Genomic DNA, 27644 nt, shown 5'->3' with positions numbered 1-27644 from the left:
TCCCCATTTGGATTCCCAGGAAACTTTAAGGACCCTTCCTTCTGGAAGCTCTCTATAAACAAAGTTAACACTGCTCACAGAGTTAAGTTACATGATCACAATGCAGGTTCTTTTATTAAGACATTGCAAAGGGTGTGCAATTATTCTTCTATAGCTTGGTACCGTTGACACATGTAAAAGTTTGATTCATGCAGAAGTTGCACTCTTTGTCTCTAACCTTAGATGTATGGTTGCAGCATAACATTAATTAATGTTCATAAAGCACTCTGGAAATGAAAATAGCCACATCAGGATTAGAGAAGGTTATTAGGAGGATTTCCTATTATAGGAAATTTGTTGTGCGATTCTCAAGCTGTCTATGATTTATCACAGGGAGGAAAAAAAGGAAGGGATGAGAGGTTTGTTCTTTTTAAAACAAATACACCCATTTGAAACCGAAAATATGAGCTAAAATTTCTGTGGAATGAAATTTGGGGGAAAGCTGTGTGGAAACTACTCTGTGTGGGAAATGGTAAATTCAGGAATGTCAATATTAAGGAAAATGTGAAGGTCTTTAGTTCCAATCCCACCTCAGCCACAGATTCACTAGCCGACTAATGTATTGATATCAAACTACACACAGTCCAGTTCTGACCCAATTATAGTTGTCTCCAATCTCCAGAGCTGTGCCAGAATGATGTGGTCTTTGGAGCCCTGGCTGAGTGGCAGCAAATTCACTACTCGGAACATCTATGCTGGACTTCATGGATGGACTGGTAGCGTTGCAACAGATGGAATATTTTTGATGGCTGTGACCAGCTTGGTCTAGTGAGCATTTTTCTGCAAGCCTAAAAGCCAGTTAACTTTCTTAAGCATTTTTTTAAAAAAAAAACCCTGAAGAATTTTCAATGGGGTCCAGATGTAAAGAAGAAAAGGAGTTCCTACCTCTACCACTGACTTTGCATCCAGTCGAAAGTTGAAATCTCCAAAGACAAAATATGAAACTCTCTCAAACCGCTGATCTATAATTCTGAAAAGGCACAATAGGGGGGGAAAGAATTAAATGCAGTTTGCTCAGCTGTATGTGAAAGAAAGGAATCTGTAAAGTACCTTCACTTTAAAAACAATACCCAGAATTGTAACTACAAAGAGATTACATGTGCATGCTCATGGTTCTGTCACTGAAACCCTGCCAAGGTCCTGGTGGGAAGAGGGTCTGCAAGGTGGCGCTGGGCAAGCACAAAAGTTCCTTAGACGAACTAAGGTAGACTGACAGGGAGAGGAAGGCTTGATGATTGTGGGATCCACTCGGTGGGATCCAACCAAAAACCCACTCCTGGCCACACCAAGCTTTCTTCATTTTAGCATTATTTAATTTAGGGTGGTGGTTGGGTGCATGCCATTCCATTGTTGATATTGTTCAAACAATCCAGAATCATAAATCCTTGTTGATCTACTGAAATTCAGCCAGTGATCTACCAATACAGCCAGATCTAGCTTCTGCACACCCTTGATCTAGGATGCCTGGAGCCAACCTGGAGGAGCTTCTCTGCCACTTAAAGAAAACATTGATGAACAGGTGCTCATATTTGGATGTTTGTCTGCATGCGACCAGATGAGTTTACCTTTTTCGTTGCTAGATTAGGCAACAAAAAGTGTAAAGGCTAGCCACTGATGTGGACAGTGTCTTTCGTCACTTAGCCTCAGCCCTCCTATCAAAAATACAATGGTACCTCTGGTTACAAACTTAATTCGTTCCGGAGGTCCGTTCTTAAGCTGAAACTGTTCTTATCCTGAGGTGTGCTTTTGCTAATGGAGCCTCTGGTGCGCAATTTCCGTTCGCATCCCAGGGCAAAGTTCACAACCAGGAGCAGCTACTTCCAGGTTAGCGGAGCTTGTAACCTGAAGCGTTCATAACCAGAAGCGTTTGTAACCAGAGGTATCATTGTAGAAGCACCGACTGTATCAGGCAAGGCAAACAGCTGATCATAAATAAACCAGCTTCTTGCAGGTGCTGATTGAAGTTCATTATTGTGAAGAAATTTGGAAGTATAGGCTGTCACAAAATGTTGCAGTGTCAAGTGCTCCTGTTCAGAGTTCCATCCATGCTATACTACTGCTGCTACTACTATTAGTAGTAGTAGTAGCAATATTACTACTAGTATAACTAGTATTACCCCCCCCAGTATATTCCTTAGGAATGAACCTCAGATTGAAGTAGGCAAATTTGAAAAGAGATTTATGAGATTTTTTGAGGTGAAAAATATTATGATGCTATAGCTTTGGAGTGATGGGAAATATGGTTTCTATGACAGTTTTGATACTTTAAGACTAAGTTAAACAAAGACTATAGGAATAGTTTTGCTCCCGGGAAAACTACCTGTTGCAAAAAACAGGAAATCCTGAAGGCATGAAATAAATACATCGAACTGGCCTACTGCTTAGCAAAATAATTTGTGTTAAGCAATTTTCTAGATGGTGGGGCATCAGAATATGCTGCCAGACTAACTCGATCTGCAGCCTTGCTTCGAGTGATCTCAGAGAGATGAATGGGTTTGAAGAAGCAGCATATGAAAAGCATGTACTCCTTTAGGTTTTAGCAGTTAACAACTATAAATCTCGACAGCTCATCAAATATCAAATATATTCAGGAGGGTGTTCCCCTCCCCAACTGACCAGGAGAGCTTTAGAAGTTGCTTCATTGTAATCCTGCATTACAATTTCCTTTTGAACATGCCATGAATCAAAATTTCCTATAAAAGGTTGCAATTAATCACCCAATGGAGTGATAAATTTCAATGGTGTAAAAAAGGAAGCAGCCAAGTCATGTCACCAGCATTAATTTAATGTTTCACAGTGGGAGGATCTGATTCTATTTCACATAGTTCTTATCTGATGTCCGCATTGCATTACCAAAAATACTGTAATTTATCTGCAAGACTTACAACCCAATCCGATGACGCTACCACAACCGAGCCCACAACTACAATAAGGCCACCATTTGCTGCTCCATCTCTTTGGGCTGGTACAACTGCTAGGCAGAATAGATAATGCTGCTGAACCCATGCTGAATATAAGGCAGCTTCCTTTGCCTCTGTATCCTGAAACCCAGGAGAACATGATCACTTCCTCCCAAGTTTCCAAGCACTTCCACCTCATCAATCAGTTCCTCCCTATTGGTGTGGATCAGGTCCAAGATAGATGATCCCCTTATTGGTTCTTCCATCTTCTGGGAAATGAAATTGTCAGCAATGTAGGAATTTGTCAGACCTTACACTCTTGGCAGAGTTTGAGTCCCAACAGATACCAGGGAAGTTGAAGTCCCCCAGGATTATTTCTCTCCTTTTTGAAAGTTTGGTAATCTGCTCTAGTAAGGCATCATCCAAGTCTTCCGTCTGACTTGGCGGTCTATAGCAGACACCCATAATAAGGTCACTGTTGTTCCTTTCTCCTACAATTTTTACCCATATACTCTCCATCTGCTTTTCATGCTCCAGGTCATAGATTTCTTTACAAGTGTACACATCCTATATATGTAATGCTACTATATTTGAGTTACTTGTGACATCAGCAATCAGACTGAGTGACCTAATGCCCTCCAGGGAACAATGACTATTAACATTTTAACTGAACATGCAGGAAGAATAGTCAAAAATCACTATTAGGAAATGTCATTGGGCTGTTTCAGCTGCAACACACCAAACTATGGTTTGTGAACAAGCTTGAAGACTCCCATGTCCATAGTACCTTGCTATGCTTCCGTCCCCTCCTTCTCTCCATATTGCCTCAGTTTCCTCCCTTTGTTCTTGAATTGAGGAAAAACTATGCCGCTTATAAACCTGGCTGATTAGGTGACGTGCAAATCACAGCTTGCTTGTTTGAGTGAAATGAGAAACAGTGGTTTGCTTTAAAGCAGGAAGGGAAGCCAGAAACAGTGGATCATGAGGGGAAGAAGAATGGAGAAGTGGTTGCGCCTGAGGGTACTTCTGGCCTTGTTGATGTGGAACCAACTCAAGGGTTTGGCATTATGCCTGAATCAGCCACAGCCAGAAAAAGTGTAATTCTGCAGTTTAGTCTTAACATTCCATGTTTTTAAATGTATCCGTCACATCCAAAATATGCTTTGTGAAGTGTTTCCATAGGTGAATATTCCGGCAGGGGTGGGGGCAGTTCAGAAAGCAACCATCTATCACAATTATGATCCACTTGCTTGCTGTTGTTAGATCTGTGATGGTGCCTTTCCTTCTTGTTCAACAATGATTCACATGCCACATTAAGTACTCTTACTCAGTTCAATATTTGCAGCAACGGCTGTAGCAAATATAAAAATCCATACTCAAAACTGACTAACTTATGAGCCATAAAACTGCAATATGAATTCCTGACTTTGACCCTCAGTAAATTACAAGTACTGCCTGAGCTCAGCATAACTGAGAGACAGTCTCCCATACTATGCCCTATCCACAAATTTCCCTCCACAACTCCAAGACTTGCTTTTCTAAAAAAGAAAAATTTGAATGAAAGCTGAAGTGAAGGGCACACAAATGTTAAGAGGTTGTAGGCAGCTGACCAGTTTATTCCATTATTTATACTAACATGGACATAAATGGAATTTCAGAGTCACAATGCACTGATGGAGTTCATTTCATGACAAGGGCCTCCTCAGTTATTACCTGTAAAGAGGGGAAATGAGTAGCAAGGGGCTGCGCTTTCAGTATCACTAAAAGCTTGTGTAGGCAACTAACACGTGGTCGCTTTTGCAACAGGGAGTTTCATTTGCTCATGTAGTCTTCTTGTGTGAGGTAGAATGCTGATCTTCCCGGGTTCTAAATCACTCAGGAAACTCCATGAATACAGCAGTCTCCCCGCTGCAGAAGTGAAAATGCAAGCACTGCAACAATAGGGGGCAAGGGGAAAAGTGCAGTCCTGCAATCCCTTGATACCCGCTTTCCCGCTTGAAAGTAAGCGCTGAAAAAGGATAATAATGAATACAGTACTTTCAAGGCACAGGGAAGAGGGGGGGAAGGGAACCTTTCAAATTTATCTCAAAGGATGAGACATCATAAAGCGCACTTGAAAAGGAGATTATGCTGATGTTGCCGGTAAAGAAATGGAAGAATTTCTAAATCATTACTCTAAATGGAACAAATCAATAAGCCCTTTAAACACAGATATGCATAATTTCTACTTAAAACTGAACACGGCATTCATTACACTGGGATCCCATGCTTCCTCCAAGGTGATTAGGTCGGCGTTATCTCAAATTAATCTCAGCATCCCATTGAGGAGGATTAGGGGGAACATAAGAACATACAAAGAGTGCCCAGACCAAAGGATCATTTAGGCCAGCATCCTGTTATCATGGAGGGACGCAGGTGGCGCTGTGGGTTAAACCACAGAGCCTAGGACTTGCTGATCAGAACGTCGGCAGTTCGAATCCCCGTGACGGGGTGAGCTCCCGTTGCTCTGTCCCTGTTCCTGCCAACCTAGCAGTTCGAAAGCATGTCAAAGTGCAAGTAGATAAATAGGTACCGCTCCGGCGGGAAGGTAAACGGCGTTTCCATGCGCTGCTCTGGTTCACCAGAAGTGGCTTAGTCATGCTGGCCACATGACCTGGAAGCTGTACGCCGGCTCCCTCGGCCAATAAAGCGAGATGAGCGCCGCAACCCCAGAGTCGGTCACGACTGGACCTAATGGTCAGGAGTCCCTTTACCTTTACCTGTTATCACAGTGGCCAACTAGACGCCTGCGAGCAAGACGTAACTGCAAGAACAGTCTTCCCACTTATGCTCTCCAACATCTGGCATTCAGAAGCATATGTCCTTTGATACGGACACCAGCCATTGGCAGCCATATCCTCCATGAATGGATCTAATCCCCACTGAAAGCTGTCCAAGTTGGTAGCCATTACTACACCTTGTGGTAAGGAGACAGTGGCCATCCAGAACCTTCATACCAGAGTGGGCTACTAAAACCGTACCTCTGTGGCCCACATTTTAGCATTCTCATTGTGGCACTTAATGAAAGCAGAGGCTAGTTTCCAATGGAATTCCAGTTTTCAGGACTTACTTGCAGCCCATACGATGAACTGCTTTGTTCAAGTGGGAAGAATATGCACAGGGTCATCAATCATTGCTTTGGGGTTGAATTCATAATCTTACTTTTCAAAGTCTTATCTTTTAAAAAAATTATTATTAAGACCCACTATCGCAGTCGCACATTCACTCAAGTCTGATACGCCTTCAGGTTTGTCAAGTTACCTAGAAACAATTCACCAAGGCTACAGAAGAAAGGCAAAACAGAATCATATCAGGATTTGTGTATGTTTCTGTCTGTTTAGAGCTGGTACATGTCTGAATACATTCTGCAGAACAACAACAATGAATGAATGAATGAATGGAAAGAAGGTGTGGTAGAATTTTTTTTTCAGGGGTGGGGGTGGGGAGAGATGGCTACTATTGTTCCAATATTTTTCCTGGTGTTTTAAGTGATTAAAGTTTTACATTAATATTTGATACTTTAGGGCTTTCCTTAACAACAACAAAAACCTCTCTAAGCAAATAATTGGCATTTGGGAGTTCAAACCCTTTCAGAAAGGTTGTTGTTGTTGTTGTTGTTATTATTATTATTATTATTATTATTATTATTATTATTATTATTATTATAAAATGTCAGAGGAATCTAGTTATTGAAAAGAAGAAGTAAGAAAGAAGATGCAGCAACTTTAGACAGGCAGCATTTTACTATTTTGCCTTCAGTACTGACAAGCTTGGGGATGGGAAGACATTTCAGTTCAGAAAAATGCAAGCCTTCCTAATTCACACTTCCAGAAGCAATACATGAATTAAAGCACAGCTATCCTTCAAAATTTGCATTTCTTTGATTTTTATGGAAGTTTTAGTATCAGATATGGGTACAAAAATGCATATATATGGGAAGTATGCATCTAACATAAAAAAGTATTATATGGGGGGGAGAGAAATGATTTCAAAATTCTGTGTATCAGGCAAAACGGCATGCAAAAAAGTGTCTATTAGGAGAAATGTGTGCTAAAATGCTAATGATTTTTCAGGAGGACTTTTGAAAACATAAATCACAAGCCAGTGTAGAAAATGTGGTGAACTGAAATTAACACTGGAAAACTGATAGAAAACTAAATTTACAGATTCGCCCCTACTTATACCACAAGCCAATGCATGTTTACATAGAAGTAAATCTCAGTGCATTACTCCCTAATGAATACATTTAGGACTGAGGTCTGACTTACCGTATTAATTTAGTACAACTTTTCTGACTAATTTTCAATACATTAAAGGCTTGCCTACCTATTTCTTCATATGCAAAAAAAGTGAAATGTAACCTTGAAAGTAATTAAACTTTATTCCATAAATGCCACTCAAAATTTGCAGCAAGGTGGTTTAAGGTCCATAGGATTTTGTCTGGCTTCCGCAATATGTATTTTATGCCCTCAAGTTCATTTCAGCGTTCCAAGGGAATAATAAGACAAGGAGAGATGTAGCTGGCTTTCGCCACTTATTCCCTCAGATACTGCAACCGAGATGGACAGGATTTTGGGGAGGGGTGATGGAAGAAGGAAGCAGTTGCGTATCAGCTCTGTGTGTGTGTGTGTTGGGGAGCTGCTGAACATGATTCAGTGTGACAAGAGGCACAGTGATCTGGCTAAACCATTTCTCAGCGCACTTTGAAAGGAGGATCAGCTGCATTATTCCTTTAATAGCCATGTCTAATGCAATAGGCTAGTGGGTTTTGTCCCGAGTCAAGGTATCAGCTGCAGGTCAGAAGGTAACATTCTGTTTACAAGATTATTTCCTAAAGCACTTATCTCGCCTTCGGTGTGAAAAGTTGACTTTTCTGTTTGTAAGGGGGCCAAAAGAATTGAGGGAATGGGAAAAATTAGCTACACTGGGCTGGAGCTGAATGGCATTAAGTGGGAGGTCTGGGAAGGGCCTGCTGTGGCTCTCAGCAGGATACCTTATTACCCACGTCATCGCAGTTCATTCAGGCAAGCAGTAACAGTGTCACCAACATTCCCACACAAAGACAAAGTTCTTCACACAGTCTATAAACATGCTTCCCCTGGCCGATTCATCCTAGCTTGACACCAATGAAAAGGGGGTTCTTCTCTCACTCTTTTTTTTTTTTTTAATGAATAACAAAACAAAACAAAAATCCCAACCTCAGGCCAAACAGGATGAATGGAAGGAGAAAAAAAGAAAGAAGCAGCATTGTCACATATCTAGGGAAGAAACAATTTGGAGGTCAACATTATTTAATTCGCACAGTCATGGAAATTGTATGGAAAACTTGGGAGGCTAAAGATTAATATTTTATCTACTCTCATGTTTATATGTCTACTTTTCTGAGAGCTGGCAATTCCCACCATGGGTGTGCTTTGTGTACCAATGAAGGCAGTGACATTAAGCAGCATTGGAGGGTAATTTGATGTTAACAATGAAAGAGGAATACACACACACACACACACACACTGAAAGGAGACACACACACACACACACACACACACCACACACACACACACACGGAAATAATAATAATGAGCAAATATTTAGTATGAAATTCAAGCACACAAAGCCATTGCTAACTCAGCAGCGACGCAGAGAAGAGTTTAAACTCTTTTCAAAACATATTTAAAGGGAGCTTTGTAATGTTCTGAAAGTCCCATACTGCATATTAAATCTACTAAGGCAGCTGACACAAAAACGTACCATGACATCTGTAAAGTTGCTTTTATAGAAGAGCATGGCAATTATTTAACATTAAAAATAATTAAAAAATGAAATAAATGCTTTTAAGACAAGAAATACTGTAGCTTTGACAAGAAGCCAAACAACGCGACCAACTAATTGTATCACTTTGGTGTTAGTGTTTGGTGGTATTTTTGTTGTTGCTTAAACGACTTGTCCTACTTTCAAGTTAATCTAAACTTTGAAGCCAGAGTCTATTTCAATTTGAATCTAGTAAAAGAATAAAGCTGCAGTAGGTCTCAACATGCAAGCCTAAACAATTCTTTTCACATTATGTATCCTCCCTGAAAGGTTTAGAAAGCCGTTGAGATAAGTAGAGACAATAGGAGTGTTTGCATACATGAAGGATGCTAAATCCAAACCCCCTTTTTTGAAATGACAAGAAAGGGATCTCAATGTGGTTCCAGAATGAAGGTCACAGAAAGGTTATCGGATAGAGGATGTTGGATTTTTTATTTGCTCTTTATAGAAAGTATAGATAGGAAGCGTTTTTCAGCTCCAAAGGAAAGAGAATGTTTGGATTAAGAGACACTAGACTTATATTGCTGAATATAAGGACAAATAAGATGATTACGGTAAATGCTTCCAGGAATTTATCACCATGCATGAACTCACACTCTTGAGAAACCCTCTTCTAAGTGCCCACCACAAGGGCCAAGCTTCCTCTGTTGTGATGGGACAGCTAGGGAGCTCTCTTCCCCCAGGGGGAGTGTTTGGCTCAGTCCTTGGCCCCTTGGCCAAGACGCAGTGAAGGCATGTGGAATGGCAAATGTTTCAAAACAGTGCTCCATACTGATGGTTTTACTGATAGATCTGTAATGTGCCTGGTCTAAAGTACCTGTTCTCCATAAGTTTATGAGAAAAGAAATATTATCCAAAAATAATGAGATAACATTTAAGTGAAATTCTCATGGGTGGGATGCAGGGCTGCCTTACTTTCATGGTAATCAAATGAATGCTTGTGAGTGTCCTGTCTTTCAGTCTACAAACCATCTATCCAGTTACTCTGCAGCCTTCCTGGGTGCTTGTATTTCTTGACAAATCCTCTGTAAGCATGGGAAAATGGGGAGGGTGCCTACCATATGCCAGACAACTGTCTTTTTTATTTTTTACTTTTAAAGAAATCACTGTGCACATTTTTAAGGTAAAAAAAGGACTTCCCTCAGCTACAAAGCATTGTATCCTGCGTAGTTCTACACAAATGTTCCATCAGCACAAATATTTCTGTTTGCACAAAGCAATGTTATCCCTCTCTCCTCTGCCCGTGCACCCCCTTAAATTTCGTTCTAGGGGTTTCCCCAACCCTCTGGAGCAGATTTGAGGAGGGCGCAGAGTGCGAAAAGAGGGTGAAAATGTCTGTTTGACAAGCAGACTCCTTATGCTGATGGGACATGTAACTAGCATACCACCCAAAATGGTTGAGGGCACCAATCTCAGGAGCTCAGTATCTAGTCTCCATGGCCTCCTGTTGAAGATTCTGGAGAAGACATCATGAGGTAAGTTTGGATCAGGAAAGCAGGCAGCTGAGGAGGCTGCAGAACACGAGAAACATTTAATGGAATAAACAAAACCACACATGGGCCACATTCACCTCAGCCACCTTGCAATGACAATGTAAACCCAACTCTCACCCATCAAAAGTCACCCCCCCTCTCTCTCTCTCGGCAGAAAGATGGGTGCCTTTTTCACAGTGACAGAAGGTTGGAGGACAGGTTTCGGCATAGCACTACTCTAGAGAGAAAGGCAGATGAGTAGCAATAAATAAGGGCCTGGAAGTAAAGAACCACAGGTACTGGCCCTAGTTCAGTGCTAAGAGTGTGTGTTTGAAACCCCAAAGAGCTTCTGTGGAATAGAGTAGACATTACCGAGCTACAAGGACCAATGGCCTGTCTCAGCGTAAGGCAGATTACCACGTCGGTAGATGGAAGGAAGTACCGTATTTTTCGCTCTATAAGACACACTTTTTCCCTCCTAAAAAGGAAGGGAAAATGTGTGTGCGTCTTATGGAGCGAATGCAGGCTGCGTGGCTAAGCCAGAACAGGGTGCCTTCATCCTGCTGCCCTGCGGAGGCTTCGCACAAAGCTAGAACAGCGAGAGGGAGGACTGCGCAGCGCTCCCTCTAGCTATTCTGGCATTTGGATAGCCCCGCAAAGCCTCCGCAGGGCATGGGAATGAAGGCTCCCCATGCTCTGTGGAGGCTTTGCGCGGCTCTTGCCCCACTTTCCAGAAAAGCCCCCAAGAGCCTCCCTTTAAAGAGCGCGTGGCTCTTGCGGGAGATGGGGGAAGGGACAGAGGACAGCTTACCCGTGCACAGACTCTTCTTGGCAGGGGGAGCCTTCATCCCGCTGCCGGGGAGAGGCTTCAGCGACTATCCCAGAAGCCAGAACAGCAAAAGGCTATCCCAGAAGCCAGATCCCTCTTGCTGTTTTGCTGTTCTGGCTTCTGGGATTCAGAATATTTTTTTTCTTGTTTTCCTCTCCCCAAAACTAGGTGCGTCTTATCGTCTGGTGAGTCCTATAGAGCAAAAAATACGGTGTACTTCTTTGCACAGCAGGCATGGTTTTAAAAGGGCATTAGACAAGATCATGGAGGGTAACGCTTTCATTGGTTACTAGTCATCATGGCATGCCTAACCCTGGAAGACCACTTGTTGGTAACAGCAGTAAAAATTTGGTTTGTCCCTGTGAGAAATAACAGGGTTCTGGATTAGGTAAGTTTTTGGCCTGTCCTAACAGGGCTTTTCTCATGTTCTATAGTTCTTGGAATTTCTTAGAAGAACCTTGCCCTGTACTCCTGAACAATCCTACTTGCGACTATGGCCTGCAGAACACATCTAGAAAGGACTGTCTAGCAACAATCCTTCCTTAAAGGGGAAACATAATTGATGACAATCTAAGAGCAAATGAAAAAGGCCTAATGAAAGTGCTTTCACTGACACGTCTGAAATGTTGTAACACTGACATTAAAAAGCTCAACTTTATCATATTCTTGAACCTCTTGCTTTTTTAGAAAAAAAATATAATAACCAAAACCTATTAATAATACAAAAAAAAAACATTTCAAAAGGTCAAATAGCAAACAACAAGATGAAAGGTGTTGTCAAGAGGCTTAGGTAATCATCTTAATACTCAGGGCATTTGCCAGCACCGTTTAACTAATATGCGAGTTCACTTTTAATTTCAATATAGTGCCACAGGAACAACAACAAAAAGGCTATTTTTTTTAATTAATTACCATGTCAGCAGATATTAAGATGGCAAGAAAGACCACATCAATAATATATATGTAATTCAGGGAAAGGATTACAAGAAGAGCTATAAAAATCAATTTTTAGAGCTCGAAAACTGGCTCACTTTAGTTGGAACGATATTTCCCTTCTATTGACAAAACCATGATCTTATCTGACACTGACATTCACCTAATGCAATGTTAGATATGTATAATGATATAAGCACTTGTCAATTCTGCTACAATAAAACACAACTCTACTCCTACTGAAATGGGCAATGCTGCTGTATGTGAGAACTGTTTTCATTCGAGAAAGAATGCTTTTAGTTAGAACAGATAATATGTCCACTCTGTCCCATTTTTGCATCCATCTGTGGTTTATTTATTTAAAGAAACCGTACAAAGATTTGTAATTCAATACAAATTTTACATCAATGTTTGTACTTCTAAACATATCCTAAAACACATATTTTGGTATTGTATTCATGTGGAATCTGAAGATAATTATGCCCCGATTCACAGATTAGCATGGATCCAACATGTGCAGTTTGAAGATTTGTAGGGAAGCGGTTCATTCATAAGAATGATCCTATGACTCATAAGTCTAAATCTTTGTGCTGAGACTGTCCTGTGGATCCAAATTAACAGCTCTGGTGGGAGTAACTGGATAAGCAGGGTAAAACTATGGGGTGGTTTTTTTTGGCCAGTTAGTTACTATTCAAAACTCCATGAAGCATAATTGTTGTGTATTTATCTCAGTGTTATATAGCTCATGCCAAGTTCAAGAAGAAGAAATCAAATAAGTTCAGCAATAGGATGATAATCACACCCTCGATTAACTGCCTGGTGCTTCACACATAGGCGCCGACTCCATGGGGCCTGAGGGGGCCCGAGCCCCCTCAAAAAATCTCGGGCGCCCCTCCAGCAGAGCGCCACCGCCGCCCCTCCCCCAGCCCAAAATGCACAGGGTCGGGCTGCATGCCTCCTGCCCTCCCTCCCGAGCAAAAGCTCCACCCAATTTCCTTCGGAGCTGATTAATAGGCGCAGCACGCTCTCCCCTATTCGCTCACGAGGAGGCGCCGCCACTTTATCTGCATATTCATGAGCTTATTTATTATTCATGAGCTTTCCCGCCCCCCCCCCAATATTTTTTATAAGTCCGCGCCCCTGGCTTCACATTTTCTTACATGGAGATTGTAATATGCAACAACAATCCATGCTTTCTAACCAGCGGCAGAGGAAGCCACTTAGGCGCCTGGGGCGAGCCGCCCATAGGGGTGGGGCACACCGCGGGGCCTCCGGAGCCTGCCTGCCTCCTCCCACTCAGCCGCCTTACAACTGGGGGGGAGGCAGGGGACGGACTGTTTGGGCAGCGCGGAGAGTCGTGTGGCTCGGGTGTGCTGCAGGCTGCACAGTGAGTGCTGCCCAGCATTTTGTCACCCCCTCAGTGGTAACACCCAGGGCGGCCTGCACCGACCGCACCCCCTTCCTCCACCCCTGTTTCTAACCTAAATACAAGAAGAACAAATGCCCAGGGAGTTGCAGCTACTAATGGCCAGTGCTATTTCTCTCTCTCTGCCCCCCCCCAACATTACAAACTGGCTATGGTGGGTACAGGGAGCTAACCACACGATTCTTCAAACCGTGGCCTAGGATTGCATTTCTCTATGCACTGCACTATTTGCAGAGTGTACAAAACCAGTGTGTGGATTGTGTTCTGTTTGTCTGTGCTATCTGAATAACAAACATTCATGACTTTCTGCCCAGTGGTGTCAGGCACCTATAAAGATGAACTAGTAAAAGACAGAAAACACACACACACACACAGAGAGAGAGAGAGAGAGGGGGGGGGGACGACGATGACGACACAAACATCATCAGGCATTGATGACAAAACAGAATGTAAGAAGATACCTAGGCAGAAATCCCTTATTTGAGGGATAAGGTACAAATATACCTATTTTAGACCCTTATAAAAATAAAGGAGCAGGAGGAAAGCAAAGAAGATAAAAGTTGAGATGGCCCAATGAGTTTGATTAAAAGTTGTCATCCTATTTGATGTGCTGGGGAAAAACCCTTTAAAATTGTAGCGATATCTGCAGATCCAGGATGCAACCATATTTGCTAAGTCCCACTGAACACTGTGGGACTTGCACCTGAGTAAACATGCACTGTGTCTTTGGCTAGAAGCTAAAATATATCTGGCTACTTATTTAAATCTCTGCCAAGAGAGACTGCTCACGTTACAGTTTCCCTGCTTTAAATAATAATAATAACAACAACAACAGCAATATAAATAACAAGAATAAAGGAGTATTTACAAACACTCCAGGCCCTCCAATTGCTCAAATGACCCAGATCTTTAACACAAGGTTTGCCTCTGCCTAGAAACGAAGTGGCTTTTCTTCCTCTCATTCAGCTGCAAGTTCTGGGAAAAGCCCAAAGAGAAACATTTAGATCGGAGGGGCCTTTGAGAAGATGTGACAGTTGACTGATGAGCATCCATAAAATGACAAAGAATTGCTGTGTGGAGCCTATGCCTCACATCTCCTCACCCTGGGAAACTAATTGCTTTGAATTGTTAATAGTAACATTATTTTTCTGGCAATCATTTCTTTTGAATACTCAAAATGAGCATGAAACAGCTCCTTTGACTGGACATAAAAGTTAAATGTCCCAATGTTGATCAAATTAACTTCAGCAATGTTACAATGGACTATATTTGTGAGAAAATAATGAAGGTCACAAAGCAGGGCTTTATGCCAAGATTTCACAGTTGTAATGTAAAATAAAATAAAAGAATAAAAAAAAATGTTTCTGTTCAACTAGACCAAGCTACGTTTTTTTCTTTAAAACAGAAGGGCACTGTCATGTTCGAAAGCGGGGGGGGGGGGGAGAGACACACAGCATTCCCCCCCCCCACTCTAAGTAACTTCAGGATGTTTCAGAGATTGGAACAACAAGAACAGTCTCTGGCTGGTGTCTCAGCATCCTGGATGCAACTATAATTTTTGCTGAATGTACCCAAATCCTTCAGTTCTTGCTTGGGTGAAAAGTGTCTTGGTTGAGTTCCTTCTCTCTCCGCTAGAATGCAGATCTGATTCAAAATAGCAAAAGCTCTCTATGATTCAGGGGGAAATGCTAAGAATTGTAAATAGTAGCTATGCAACGTTGTGAAGAGCAAATTCTGTTTCCAAAGCGTCTTTCAAAAATTTAACGAGCAATTGTTTTTTTGTTAGGTCAGAAAAACGTAAGAACAGAGCGTGACAGAAAGCGTTTCCATGAGAAGCTTCTGAGGTTTGGTGCTGTTCTTACTATAAAGCTTTTAAATTGCTTTCCAACTGGTAAAGCTATATATGTGTCCACATTTAGCACTGTACAGCTAACAAAACCATTCTACAGCAGCTTTAAAAAATAATTAAAAGTGCACTATAGACCTGCTCTGTTTTCCTTTTGGAAAATTTGATTCTCTTTATCAATGTACCAGCTTTTTCTCTGTGGTCATGATTTTCAGCAGTTTTAAACCCCCAAATGTTAAACTACATTATAACTACTTCATACAACATGTGCCTTTTTCTTCTTCTTTTTGGTAGGTTCAACTCTTTTTATCCACCCTATTCCGCCCCCTCCCCTTAAAAGTTCATTTGCATTTGTTTCCTTTTTGCAAATAATTAAGACGGGAATGCAGCCTATGATGGTCACTTCAGTCTTGCATAAATTGCTGCTATTTAACTGGCTGTTCACACTGGCCAAGATGAGCCCAGCAGACAGGACTGCTTCACTTACTCCCACAGCGACTTAAATCAACTGTGAAAAGATGTTTCAGTTTCATTCAGTGAGGGGTTTAGCTCATTAAACTCTTTTCCTTCTCAGCATTGTTCCCGAAAGCTTGAACTGCAGTGGCTGTTAAATGCTCTTTAGCAGTTTAAAGGCTTTAGAGGAAAAGACTTATCAGCCTCTGGTTTTAACAGCACTAAATCTGCATTAGTAGGGCATGAAGATAAGGGGATTTAAAGGCCTGCCTTGAAACCTTCTCTCTTCTGTGTTTATCTGGCACCGCCATTGCTCCTGTAGCTCAGCTGGAAATGTAGATCTATGAAGCTTTAAAGGGAGATTAAAAGCCAAGAAAAGAAGTAGTTTCTTTCCTATAGATACTCTCACTTTCCACTTTCCTACTGTCTGAAGGAGTGATGGCAGACAATGGTCCAAGATGGTTCCCAAAACCTTCTGAATGGGGGCACTGTTGGTGGTAGCATTCATTCAAAGTGAGCTCCAGTGTATTGTCCTCCCCAATCAGCAGATCAGAATAGAGTTTGCTGGTGGCTGCCAAAAGGTTAGCAGTGCTGATGAAAGGGGTTTCCCATTATTCACTGCTCTTACAGAACTCCCCTTTTGTGCCGGGCAGCCCATCATTTCACTACGGAGGTCCGGATCTGCGGCTGGCTGCTTTCTCAAAATGAGCAATCTATGTGAATGTAAGCCCCCACAGTGGTAGTGCCACCTAAAAAATGGAGGGTTTTCTTCTTCTTCTTTTCCTGAAAAGGCAGGAGAGCTGGGTCTGGTTTTGGCACTGTCACATTCTAATGATCTACCGCCATGACACCCTTGACCCGCGGTTAACACTGTTTAGCCCTCAATCTTGCTTGCGGAGGCATTTGTGGAGGGGTGTGTGTGTGTCTAAATGTCTCCAAAAGAGCTAAAAGGAAACACACAGTGCAAGTTAAAAACAACAACGCAAAAGCGCTTTACAGCTCTGTCAGGTCCTTTAGACCACAAGAAGAGATGGAGGAATAAACACCAGATGGAAAAAAAAGTATGAATAATTATTTCACCTCGAATAATATTAGCCTGAAGGAAGTCTAGCTAGTCAGGGCAATTAATAATATAACGTACATTATGAGGGGGGAGGGGGGGACAGACAGCCAATCATGGTCCAGATGTGGGCTACAGGCCAATTTCCAGTGGACCACCTAGTGCTTGCTGGTTGCTAGGATCTTTGCAAAGAATGCCGGACCAGGTGGATGTAAATCTCCTCCCGCAAAGCACTTCTTAAATTCTTAAGGAAGAGTTGCACTCACAGGATCACTTAACACAGATCTGGCTATGCCTGAACTGGTGTGAGAACCCGAGCATTCTTGCTCTGTTAATTTAGTACGCACGGTGAAAAGATTGAGGCCAAACCACCCCATATTAGAATTAAAAATGACAACTACACTCGTCGAATTTCTAGTTCTGGGATTGAGTGAGGGGAAGAACAGTTTGTAGACTCCTTAACCAGAGAGGTTGGGGCATGCCAACCAAGGCAGTACATCAGTCTTCTACCAGACAACTCGTGTAAGCTATCCAAGCCTCATGCCAAATTCTATTTTTTTTTTTCTCTCTCTCTCTCTCTCTCTCACACACACACACACACCCACACCCACACCCACGTTTGTTCTAGCTAACAACGTCCTCCACCTTGCAGATGTAAAAAGGCAGGAAGAACTGGTCAGTGCTAAACATTTAGTTTACATTTAATACTAAGCTTTATAGAAGGTTTCTTAGCTTTGGGAGGGGAAAAGCAATCAGGGTTTCTAAGACTATTCTAAAAATTCTTGCATTTTCCTAGGTTGATGATCAGATACAATATGAACCAATGCGCAAAGCTGAGTTGTAACCAAATATGCACTAACACTTTGAGTTACGCAAAGGTGACACAATTAGCAGCCGGAGATCAACCACAGATGCCCTAAGTGGCCTTCAGCAAATTAGCAGTCCATTCTCAGTTTCTTACCTATTATTAGTAATGATATTTGCAGACTACCCTTCAACTTGAGTTCTCTGGGCAACAAACATTTGACCATACCAAATAAAGCACCAGAAATAAAACGATTAAGCCCCTATAAAATGAGAATAATAGTGCATGGCAACAAGAAGCAGAAAAGTGCTTGGTGTATGGAAGACAGATTAAAATATATTGAAAATATTTAAGATATTACAGGATGCTGGCAGAAATCCACAACCACCAACTTTAGAGTGCTTCCTACAAATTAATGGGATTTCCAAGGAAACTGTATCAGTAAGTGGGCTGCCGAAGCAGTACAAATGCTCTCTTTATACCTAATTTTCCAGCAACAGAGTAACTCACATGTTCCTCAGTTCATTGGCTTTTTGGGGGAAAGAAAATGAAATATGTATCTGGTAAGTTTGTTAATTCATAGGACTGGACCGGCACATCTGCCCTGGTAGGGCAAAGTTGCATCAAAAGCCTCTCAGCAGTAGCGATGCTGCTGCCAGTAAGCTATTGCTGTAGCTCCGCCCCATCAGACGAGCTGCTCCTGGGACTGGAGGTTCTAGCCAATGGTAGTCCTACTCAGGAATACTATTGCCCTCCTCAGGACTACCTACTCAGTGAGTAGACCCACTGGAATTAATAAACATGGCTAACTTAGGTCCACTGCTTTCAATGGGTCTACTCTTGAGTAAAACTCAGGAACAACCCTAGATATTTGGCGTTTCCACAGTTTGCAATTAAAAATAAAATAAATCCTCTGCTGCTTATTCATTGCTTGTTCTCCTAATCCCCTGGAGGTTGGCCACATTTCAAGACAAAGCCACAGCAACGATAATTACTTCGTATTTGGAACACAATGCAAAATGCAGGGCAATAAAAGAAGCTAAAAAAAGAGCGTTGACAACCTACCTGTCAAGTACATAACTGAGGGCCTTATGCCTTATTCCTGAGTAAACCGACGGGCTTGTTTCCCAAGCAACTAAATTGGAAGCATCGTGGAAAAGATGGATGTTTACCAAGTCAAAGGCACTGTGACAAAAGGAGGAGAAGACTTACTGAGAATAAAAGTAAGGACATAGGCAAGAGGGAAAGCATTTGGTTTTACTGTACTACAATCTTGAGTGACTGCAGATCACGAGCTCTATTTTGAAACACAAGCAATGAAATCAATTGAAATGAGTCTGCCACTATATGCCTGATCTATATGCAAACCTCCGCCAGCGTTTCCATTTGTATGTGCATTTAAAACTCGTAAATATCTAGGGCGATATCAAATTGTGGCATCTCACTTGTGCAACTGATTTCCAATTGTGGCAATGGGACTTAACCTTCCTCCAGACTCTTCTGGAGCCCCCACCCCCCACCCCACTGGAGTTGGGGACAAAGGGGAATCTGGTCATATCTACTGGCGTGACAGATCTTGCCCATTATATTACAGTCTCACAAATATCAAACACCACCAAGTATTAAACTAGCATCCGAAACAGTGGTCTGAACCTGGTTTGTGAGGGTTAGGTTCTGCTAACCGTAGTTTGCCATTACATCTAAATTTGGATTAAACATTAGTGTTCAATGTGAAATTATAAAGCAGGAAATGAAATGGTAAACCTATAAATGTTCATTCGAATATCTATCACCGCACAGCGGGATCCATTGATTATATTATACGTTGGAATCTAAAGCATTTATGGCCCATATACAAAATCATGTTTTAAAAATGTGCAACGACTTAGGTGCCTGCCGCTTGGTGGGAAATGAAACTTTCCTGATTCTACTGGAAACTATACAAAATGCATTGTTTTTAAACAAACACCTTCCATTTTACATACCAGTCAGTAATACACCATCTAGTTCGTATGAAGCCTTTTCTGGACCACTTACACTGAAAAGCAAAACAAAGTGCAATAGAAACACATTTAAAATACCGAAAACGAAAGGGGGAAAAACAGAGTCAATCTTTCGGTTGGCTAAATAAAAAATTGGTTTATATACTTGTGCTGAGAGTATTGAAAATAATTTTACAAACAAACAAACTCACATGCTGCAGCGCAACAATGTCAGTGACAGTTTAGGGCATATCTAAACATTACTTTGGAAACTAAAGCTCTTTTCACATGCTGTTCTGTGAAGTGGCAATGTGGGCAGAAAGGGGTTATGGGGCAGTGCTTCCAGCTCCCCCCGTTCTGCCATCTACACGGCGGAGACTAGGGTGTAGTCTTCCCCACCTCAGATTTCTTCTCTGCTGCATGGACTGCAGAGGTGAGGCAGAGAACAGAGCCACACATTGCCAGATGATGGCTGCAGCCCCTTTCTGTCATGTTGCCCCTTCACACAACTATTGCTATTATTGTTTTTGTTGTTATTGTTGCTTATTCAGTTTTTAAACCAGCCCTTCTGAAGGATCCCAGGACCAGATTATTATTATTTTAATATTAAATATCTATACCACCCTTCATCTGAGGATCACAGGGGGCTTTACAATATAATTGTAGTTGTTCTGGCCATGATGGCCATATCAGCCACAGAAAGAAAACTACAACTCCCAACACCCTTGGCCATTGGCCATGCCATGTTGGCTGGAGTCAATGCACGTTGTAGTCTAATGATATCTGGAGGACCATATGTTTATCCTTCTCACATTAATTGGACAGTAACATATTTTGGACTGTGCTCTCAATGTATGAACAAACAACAACAACAACAACAAAAAGTGCAGCTAAATATTTTTGTGGGCCTAACAGCAAGTTGTTATTTTCTTAACAAGCATCTAAATTTCTTTCTTGTTAAACAGAAATACAACACACATTTTAACACCCACATGGAAATTATAATGGTACCGAACCTTCTAAAAGAAACTGCAATCATCTTTGCATATATCATGACACTGCCACTCACAGTCACATCTTTCCTGAACAGCTGTCAATCATGGAGAAATGACATCCCTTGTAAATTTTCCTTAAATATGAAGTAGCAACTATACTGGGAAAATAGAAACGCGCCAGGCCATTCTTTTTCCATAGGGCTCCACAACCCAAGGCATCTATGGTGTGACATTCCATTCATCAAAGCAAGCTATGCTCCATTCCACCAACAAATCAATTTGTGACAAGCCGTGGTAGGGTTGGCATAGAAAAAGAATTGTTTTCCATGTCTGTGAAAGGTGATCACAAATTTACTCCACTGGTAGAGAAACAGAATTAGGATGCAAACTGAAGACAGGGTTAGTTAGTTAGTTAGTTAGTTAGTTAGTTAGTTAGTTAAGAAAAACCACTTCCTGCCCAGCTCTATAGGCTCACAGTGGGTTCCAAGCAATGAAATATAGAAGAAGGAGAAGGAGAAGAAGAAGGAGGAGAAGGAGGAGAAGGAGAAGAAGACGACGACTGTGGTTTGGACTCCAAGAAGTGCAAGCTAAATTCTGCTTGCACAATGTGGGTTTCCTGGTTCCTTATTTGAGTAGCTCAAAAGCTACTCTTGAGAGTCAGGAGACCTCCAGAAGATAGTGTGAGACTGAAGGGGGAATCAGTGGAAATTGGAATACCCCACATTGTGTGCTCAGGAGCACCTTAAACTAAGGGCTGGGACTCTCTAGATCTCACCTAATAAAAATATTTTGTCCATATAGCAAAACAACCCAGTTAACACACTTCACAAGCCTGTTGAAGAAGGAAGGCTTCTTCTTGAGTATTAATAGCAGGAAACTGTCCTGAACAAACATTCGTGGTGATATAAGACCTGCTGCATCGTGACGTGACATGGGTGTTGAGGATATGCCTGAAAAGTATCTCACTGTTATTTGTCATGGCCATTTTATGATCTTTAGCTACAGTCACCTTGTGTGGGACAAAAACAGATCAGCTGACAAACAATTGTGAGAAATCACTCCGGATTTCGTCTTCTTTTTGATGAAGAGCCATTGGTTCAATCTGTCAACTTTCTAATCAGCTTTCAGAATAAAAATAAAAATGCTCCTTTAGTGGCTAGTGAAAATGTCCCAGTGGATTCTGTTAATATACCAAACTGGAGCTGAGCCTGCTTGTGAATGAGCAAATCAACATACAAACCATGCATTGCAACTGGTAGATGTATCAGAGATGGCCATGTTTTGTCAGCACATTCTCTTCAAGGCAAGACTGGGTTACAGAACCTTTCACTCTGACAAAGGTTGTGTCCATCCTTTCCTGGGATATCTCTGAGAAAAAGGACCAGTGTACACTTGCCCCATGGATGTTAGGGCCAATCCGAAGCAAAGGGCTATCCAAGCAAAGTCACAATCAGGAAGTGGGCATTTAAACAGATTTAGTCAGCCAACATGAAGGGTGTGAGAAGTAGAGAGAGACAGAGAAACGTGATGTGTATTTTGAACAAGTTCCTTTTTCATCAAACGCCAGTGAGCTCGGAAAGCACTTTGGCATACTATTCCTGTAGATTTCTTCACTCTTCTCAAAACCTATATGACTAACAGTTGTTACTTCTTGTAATTTTGCTTTCATAACACTGCTGCTGACAGAACTTAAAAACAAGAAAAAACCCCACACAAATACAGGTTTCTGTTTTTGTTGTTGTTCAGCAAAAGCAAATTGCACAATGATTTATTTTCCATCATCTTTTATTCATAGATTGAATCATGTCTACGTAAGATTTGGCTCAGATGCCTTCCTCCACAACGGGACATGATATTTTGATCAAGAACACGCTATTTTTTATCTATTTCACTTATAAACCACTTTTCTGTGTGTAGGGCCCAAAGTGGTCTACAACAACAATGAAATAATACAATAAAATAACCAATACAATGCTGGTTATGTTGATCTGGGTCATATATGAAATCTAACTCTGCATGTCTGACTGATAGAAATTAAGGCAGGAACTCAGCAGAATAAATTTCTAATGTGAAATACTGAGAAGCAATTAGTATCTTGCCCTTGACCTAAAACCCCCCCTAAAAGTAAACTATTGCCATGAAGTGGTATTTCAAGAGATTTGGGGTTCTTTACACTTAAAATTACTCCTCGCTTTGCACACAAAAAACAGCCAAAGAGCAAGTGTTGCTCCTACTCACGAGCAATACACAGAGGAAAAGGGTAATATTTTTGGCAAGCAATTTTTTTTATTGTAGCCCTGTTGTGGCTATGTAATGGTGAGCTGACCGTTTGATTGCTTTGATGCATCACAGATAACTGGTGAGATCAGCATTTATGTTGTGGATCATTTATGAAACCTGATTGTGACAGGACTGGACAGGACTGGAGCTATTTGGGCACTAGCTTCACATGGGTGTAGCTGTGTAGACCTGGGGAGTCTGCTGTGCCCATTGGCCTCACTCCCAGCACCCATGCTTTGGCGGGGGGAGGTCAGAAGAGGAGAGACAGCTCTTCATATGTAGGTTCCATTCATGAACAAGAACCCTAATTGTTGGGCCTTAGTGGTCTACAAGAGGAGTGGGAAGACATTAGGCAGTGCATTCTAACACTTCTTATCCAGTTCCCTAATGTTCTGGAAGGAAGGAAGGAGGGAAGGACGGAAGGAGATTTTTGTATTACATCAGCACTAAGACACTGGAGAAGGAAGCTTGTAACAGAGAATGAAATTAGCACTACTGAGGCAGTCTGGCTTCACAGAAGCATAAAGCAACCTCTTTGTCATCTCCTAGAAGGGGAAAGATGTACATAGGTCTCTGTGGCTAAATGAATAGGAAAGAGTGCACATCAGGAGACTCGCTAACATACAAAAAAAGAAAGAAGGAAGGAAGGAAGCACCTCTCCATTAAATAAAAGAAATGATAAGGTGATTACATAAACCATTGCAGGTCTGCGGGGAGGGGACCAAAAAATAAAGAGTGTTTTAATGTGCGGGTTCTCTTATGTACATGTTTTTTTGACACAGAAAAAAATGACTGCCTATAAAAGCAGCAGGAAAGTGCAGCAATAGCCATCCCTCATGAATAATCAGAAAAAAGCAAAAGGGAAGCCATATTTTGGGCATTCTCCTTGATGTGATTAAGAACGGTATGAGGTGGAGAGCACAGCCATGTTGGGGCAAAGACTTCTGGAGGGGAAAACCGACCTTCCATGTGTAGCCCGCTGCCGCCAATGATTTACAACCCGGGATGCACAGGGCCCTAAATCACAAGGGTACCTTTGCATGTAGAGCAAGCTTCACTCATAACCGCCCCCTGGGGGCAGGGTGATGGAGCTGTAAGGGTTCAGTGGTGGTGGGACCAAATGAGCGAGGGCCTGCTCTCCCTCTGGCTTAATGGTTAAACATGGGAGGGGTACATGGAGCAGAATGCAGTACAGCCAATCTATGAAAGAACTGCAATACAGAATGGGGGAAACCTGTGCAACCCTGTCTATTATGGAAGTTGAGAAGTACTAAACAATTCTACATCTTAAACACCTTTAATAGCATGCGTTGGTATCAGATGGATCCTTCTGGAAAGGAAGGCCAGCAACATAAATAACCCCGAGTTGTTAAAAAGTAAAAAGGGATGTCCAGGAAACATTAATGTGACAAGCATCACCAGGACCAGTAAGTAATGCACACAAGCCATGCTAGATAATGAGTAGCACAGCGTCCTAATTCATCTTTTCACCATCATTTTACTGAAAGGAGCCAAATCAATTTACAGCAGTGACCCAGCAGGGGTTCACTCAACCATACCAGGCAGGAGAGATAAAAGAAAGATGTTTTGAAGTGACAGTGGCAGTAATCTGATTCCTGCTTCTGAAGAAGTGTAACTGGAACAGTAGACACCTTAAGATTAGGCCCATCAAAGGCTGTATTCTGAGCAGTGGGACAGGGGAACAATTAACAGTGTCGCAAATTTATGCTCATTGAGGTATTCTGCACTGTGATGAATTTAGTAGCGCTAACAACCCCTCCATGGTCATGGCAGTGCATTATCACACGTGCGTCCATCCCATAGCCCATGGGCGGCAAATGTAGTGCCTTCTAGATGTTCTAGTCTACATCTAGTCTAGTCTAGTCTTCCCAGACCAATGGTCATGGAAAATGCAGGTCACCACATCTGAAAGGCACTACGTTGGCGACCCCTGCTAAACGCATCTCAGTCCCAGCATTACTCCTTTAAAGCAGGAGAGGGTAACTTGCGACTCTTTACATATTGTTAGATTCCAGCTGCCACCTGTTCCAGTCTGCATGGCCAAATGTCAGGGACACTGGGAACTGTAGTCCAAAAGCAAAGCGAAAGCTTCCTGGGAAGCCTCGTCTCTCCTTATGCATCGCCTTGCTACAACTCCAAGAAGACGGACAGATGGTGTGGATCAGTACAAAGACTGATCAGCTGGCCTCTGCTCCTCCTTGAAGAAGAACGCTCTTCCTCCAAGAAGACCACCACGAAAGCAGGCTTTCCTACTAGTGCATATGAATTCCGCCATTGAGCAGAACTCCATATGTTAAAAATTAAGGTCTTGCTTTCCTAAAGGCAAGGTGCTTCATACTGGTGAATGGAAAGTATATTTCAGTTCCTAATTAGAAAACCATTCTTCTTTCAAGACTCAAAAGACCCTAACACTGCAAATTATGATGACCACTAAGAGCCTGCATCAATTTCACATCACTTTGTGTTCACACCAGTCTTCTCATGTATCATTTATGTTATTTTTGTCATTGTGGGGTGGTGGTGAGCCCTTCCACCACCCCTCAACTGAGTTAAGCCAGAAGTTGTGGGGTGACTGAAGAAGACAGTAGTGGCAAAGAATGCTAAAAATGGCAGAGATGTTTATCCTTGCATTTCTAGACTCCCTAGCAGTAGTAGATAGAAGCTCTAAAACAGGCTTAGAAACATCTGTTGCTTTAAGAAATCCTGGCAAATCTGTAGTTTTAAATTTGTTCCAAGATTCACATTGCAAGCAAAAGTTTGAGAAGGGGTGTATGTCTGGTACTGAACCATTAGAAGCCAAGCCTTTTGGGGGGTGGGGGCTTGAGCTTAGCTGATCATGGGATCGAACAGGGGAACAACTCTCAAATTTGCCATTTCAACCCACTGAGATACTCATGTAGTGATCCATCTCAGAAAACAGGACGCCTGTGTCTAGAGAAGCACCAAACGTCAAAACTGTTCAGGACTATCTGTGTTCTTCAGCGATGTGTTATCTGGATTTTAGAATATAGCAACTCCACACCCCAAGAAATGAGTTTGGCATCTTTCACCTTACACAATATTAAGTCTCTCCCTAGTTTTCCTGTTAATAAGATTCCTTTAGCCAGCCGACGGATTGTGAATACAGGCAGTTTCATCTACTAAAAGACAACATAAATCATCATTGAGAAAGGAGAGACTGTGGTAAGGTTATCACCATACAGCCTTCTCCATGAAAGGTTTGCATTAAAGCATTAGTGAAATTAATTCATCTTTCACAAGAGCTTTGAGCAGTATCGGTGATCTATGATAACAACCAATTTCTCACTATGGAGGGGGGGAAATTACTCAGCCCTGATAGACTACACAAATCTGCTTTTTAAAAATGACCTAACATTATCTGGAGTGTTGCTCCCAAAGGCATCGTTTGAGATTCATGCACAGCCAAGAGAAGCCATAAATCAGCAGAGAAAGTTTTGTTACTTTTATATGCAGTGGGCTGTAATTATTTTGAATTGCATTATGCCTCAATCATTGTAATTACTTTTAGATCATCCTTAAGCGGCAGTAATAAAAAGAAAAGAAATCAGTCTTAAACCAAGGGCAAACTACCCCACCCGCAAAAAAAAAAAAAGGAACATAAATGTTACATTAGAAGCCTGGGGGTAAACACACAACAATGTAAAGTCGATGCAAATTTTCCCTGAAAAATTCAGCATGCAAAGTAGCCACCCTTGCCTTGGGACTTCACACACAAATATGCCCAAGGGGTGGGTCCAGTTGCAAAGAGTATACGAGGAAGTCAGTTGTGGGACTGCGGGGGGAGAGAGGGATGGAGGGGTGATGGTGGGGGGTGAGTAGGCTTCCTGAAATGCTACCCATCAGGAAAAATGGAGGGGCTGAATTGGCTATGCAGGTTGCTGGAGGAGTGTGGTAGACCGAAAGGGCTGGTTGGTCCATGCAGGAGCCAGGCTATTATCCCACTGAGGCGGTACAGTGGTGCCTCGGGTTAAGAACTTAATTCGTTCTGGAGGTCTGTTCTTAATCTGAAGCACCACTTTAGCTAATGGGGCCTCCCACTGCCACCGTGCCACCAGAGCACGATTTCTGTTTTCATCCTGAAGCAAAGTTCTTAACCTGAGGTACTATTTCTGAGTTAGTGGAGTCTGTATCCTGAAGTGTTTGTAACCTGAAGCGTATGTAACCTGAGGTACCACTGTACTCAGCTTTGCCTGAGTGTGGGGGCTCTTCCCCATCTTTCCTAATATGGATTGCAACCTGGATTCAAACTATGGACCTCCAGCATGAGCTGTTTTATCCAGCTGATTCCCCCTCCATGAGCCTTTGTGCCTGGTATGTGACTGGGTGTTGGGGGCTGCCCACTGATGTTCTAACTTTGATCTACTGCTGTGGCTGGGCTACTCTGAAAGAGTTTCCAGGGTGGATTCGAGTCTTTTGCCATGATTGGGGTTTTCCCCCTGGAAATGCAAATGATGAATCAGCATGATGCAACTAGGCTCAGTAGATTGTCACCTTGTTCCACCACCATTATTTGTGACCTTGTTCCCTTAGTCCTATACAAATTTTCATTCCTGGTCGGCATGTTCTACAAGAACATTACCTGTGGCTTCAACTTAACTTCTCTGTGCCTCTTCATTCTTTACACTCCTGTGCTTCTCCATCTCTTTGTCACCTGGGCTGGTTCTAAAAAGACTACACCTGAATGACTCTTGCCCATTGGTGAATCAGCTGGCTATCCTTTCTTGACCTCATGCTTGAC

General features: G+C 42.1%; 1 protein-coding gene across 4 annotated transcripts in view; it reads right to left on the bottom strand.

Moving 5' to 3' along the window:
- Positions 1-27644, bottom strand: part of INPP5A (inositol polyphosphate-5-phosphatase A) — a 235039-nt gene that overhangs the window by 78930 nt on the left and 128465 nt on the right. For all 4 annotated transcript variants that reach the window (XM_082225339.1, XM_082225341.1, XM_082225340.1 and 1 more), the window contains exons 7-9: positions 19593-19645; positions 18673-18792; positions 925-1009 (exon numbers count right to left, since the gene is read on the bottom strand). In XM_082225339.1, the coding sequence (XP_082081465.1) occupies positions 925-1009; positions 18673-18792; positions 19593-19645 (258 nt within the window). The remainder of the gene's footprint in view (positions 1-924; positions 1010-18672; positions 18793-19592; positions 19646-27644) is intronic.

This window comes from Podarcis vaucheri (genome assembly GCF_965113315.1).
Source record: "Podarcis vaucheri genome assembly, chromosome: 5".
Taxonomy (NCBI): domain Eukaryota; kingdom Metazoa; phylum Chordata; class Lepidosauria; order Squamata; family Lacertidae; genus Podarcis; species Podarcis vaucheri.
The sequence above is the reverse complement of the archived record's forward strand: the minus strand, read 5'-3'. Positions and strand labels throughout refer to the sequence as shown.